At 34.2% G+C, this 2,333-nt stretch overlaps 1 protein-coding gene across 2 annotated transcripts in view; it reads left to right on the top strand.

The window, feature by feature from the left end:
• LOC108738596 (MICOS complex subunit Mic60) overlaps positions 1-1,283 on the top strand; it is a gene marked incomplete at its 3' end in the record, with an annotated part of 3,503 nt that extends 2,220 nt beyond the window's left edge. For both annotated transcript variants that reach the window (XM_025980156.1, XM_025980155.1), the window contains 3 exon segments: positions 113-271; positions 333-624; positions 1,004-1,283. In XM_025980156.1, the coding sequence (XP_025835941.1) occupies positions 113-271; positions 333-624; positions 1,004-1,181 (629 nt within the window).
• Between the last annotated feature and the right edge of the window lie 1,050 nt (positions 1,284-2,333).

Genomic DNA, 2,333 nt, shown 5'->3' with positions numbered 1-2,333 from the left:
TTTTTTTCTTGTAGTTTTCGATAAAAATTTTCTAGGTAATTAATAATTTAATTATAGCGATTAAATCGACTCTCTAAGAACAATTTTGTTTTTTCAATTCCCACAAAAATAGCTCAACAAAACCAAGAGCGTATTACAAGAAAAGCACAGACTTTATGGGGCGCTTGTCAGGCCTTGTATCGTTCCCTAAAGTCTGGATGTCCTGGCCTGCCGTGGCATCAACAGTTACGCCCCTTAAAAGCTGAGGTTACAGCAGTTCAAAAGGCTGCAGGTGAGCAAACATGTTAAAAAAAGTTTCAAAAGAAAAAATACATTGCATTTTTCATTCCAAGACCCTGAAGACGAGTTGGTCTGCGCAGTTCTGAACGGTATCCCAGAGGAAGCTACGAAGAGGGGCGTGTACTCAGAAGATGCTTTGCGAGAGAGGTTCTTAAAGGTGGAAAAAATGGCGCGACAACTGTCCCTTGTTCCAGAATCGGGTGCCAACTTGCCCCTGTATCTTCTTTCCTTTTTACAATCCATGCTTTTGGTTAACGCACCCAATCCAATACCTCAGGCCGAATTGGACGACGATCCAACCGATTTTAGTAAATTATGTACAAACGATATTCTACAACGAGCAAGGTAAGTGATATTTTATTAGCCTTTTTGGTATTTTACGAATCTGGTAGAAAAGACAAAAAAATGGGAATTTAAAGAGTGAATTCACGCATAGCTTTTAGTTCTGATCTCTTCATCTCTTCTGCTTTTCCTCAATTTTTAAGGCAATTAGGTGGTAAAAATAGAACTTTATCTCTTCTCAGTCTTGCTTTACTACTTCCAAACCTCTTCATTCCCCCTGATTACTTTCACTGCTATTGCTGCAGTGTAATTAGCTCTGAGCAGATTATATATAGCCTTTGTAGATGCATTCCCTTGGCAATCCTGTTTGCTTTATCAGTGTGTGCAATCCTTAGGGTTCATTCATCCTTTTTGTTATTAATTGGTCGGTTTATATACTCAGGTATTGGTTAGATAGAGGCGATTTCGCACAGGCGCTTAAGTACATGAATTTACTGAAAGGGGCTAGTCGTGGGGTGTCCAGGGAATGGATGAATGAGACCAGGATATTCTTGGAGACCCAGCAGGCCGCTACGACGTTAATGGCGCACGCGGTAGCCAGTGGACTGGCGGTCCTTTAAGTATAGCGTTTTGTGTCCGCGCGCGAGCGTTTTTTCATTATTATATAATTGATTATATATTTTTTTCCTTAATGTTATTAGTCAGTTTTTGATAGACTGCGCNTTATTAATAAATAATTAATCTTGTTGCAAGTCCATTTATGCAGGGCATTGTTAATTATTTAATATACTTGACAATTCCATTATCTTGCTGTTCATTATATATTTTAATACGCAGTTATCAGCAGATCAATACCCACCTTTTGTACTTAACTGAAGGTACAAACTCATGTTACATATTTTCGCAACCATACTGCCTAATTAATATCCATTGTTTCTTCATTATCGAATCGGTAGACTGTGGGCTATTGTTAATTTTCTCTTACGTAGATGAGTTTAAATACTTTATACTGGAAAAAAAAGTACGACAAATCTATTTCTCTCAATTTAACGTGTGAATCGCCTTAATAATCCAATTCTAGTTGATTTTGTGTATTTACCTGTACGTACATCGATTTTTTAAAGCCATCTCGTTAAAGTTCAGATAGGAGCTATATAAATTTTTCACTCTTAACGAATGAAATTCTGGTTGTTCTATTGATTGATAAAAATAAAAAATTGATCAGGTTGAAAATCACTGGTTGATTTTTCCAAGGGTTTTCTCCAGAGAAAACCGAATAATATCGATGAGAAAAATTATTTGTAGTTGTTTTTCTTAATTTTTAAATTTTCTTGACTTCTAACAAATACTTATTTTGCCTTACCATATAAAACAATACAAAATTAAATCAATCAATACTCAGTCCAATTAAATTATTCCTGAAACTAGAAAAATCTGCCTTAATTGGTGGATTAATTTTTTTACGATAATTATCGTATTTTTTGGGTAAATTAAAAGAATACTTTGTATACTTATCGTATTTACATTTAGTTTTATAATATCTGCTTTAAATCCTCAACTCTTTAAAAACCACGTTTTAGAGAGCGAAATAAATCATCAGTGATTATTTAAAAAAATAATTAAAACTGGGCTAGATTTTGATGAGCACGTTCAAATGCGAGGGAAATACATTCTTCCAGGAATATTTACTTTGTATTTTTACGTCGTTTTTATATAAAAAAATACTTATTAGTAGTAAAATATGTTATTAAAAACAATAAATTAATAGTTCT

Source organism: Agrilus planipennis, unplaced genomic scaffold, assembly GCF_000699045.2.
Source record: "Agrilus planipennis isolate EAB-ADULT unplaced genomic scaffold, Apla_2.0 scaffold225, whole genome shotgun sequence".
NCBI classification, from domain to species: Eukaryota; Metazoa; Arthropoda; class Insecta; order Coleoptera; family Buprestidae; genus Agrilus; species Agrilus planipennis.
The sequence above is the reverse complement of the archived record's forward strand: the minus strand, read 5'-3'. Positions and strand labels throughout refer to the sequence as shown.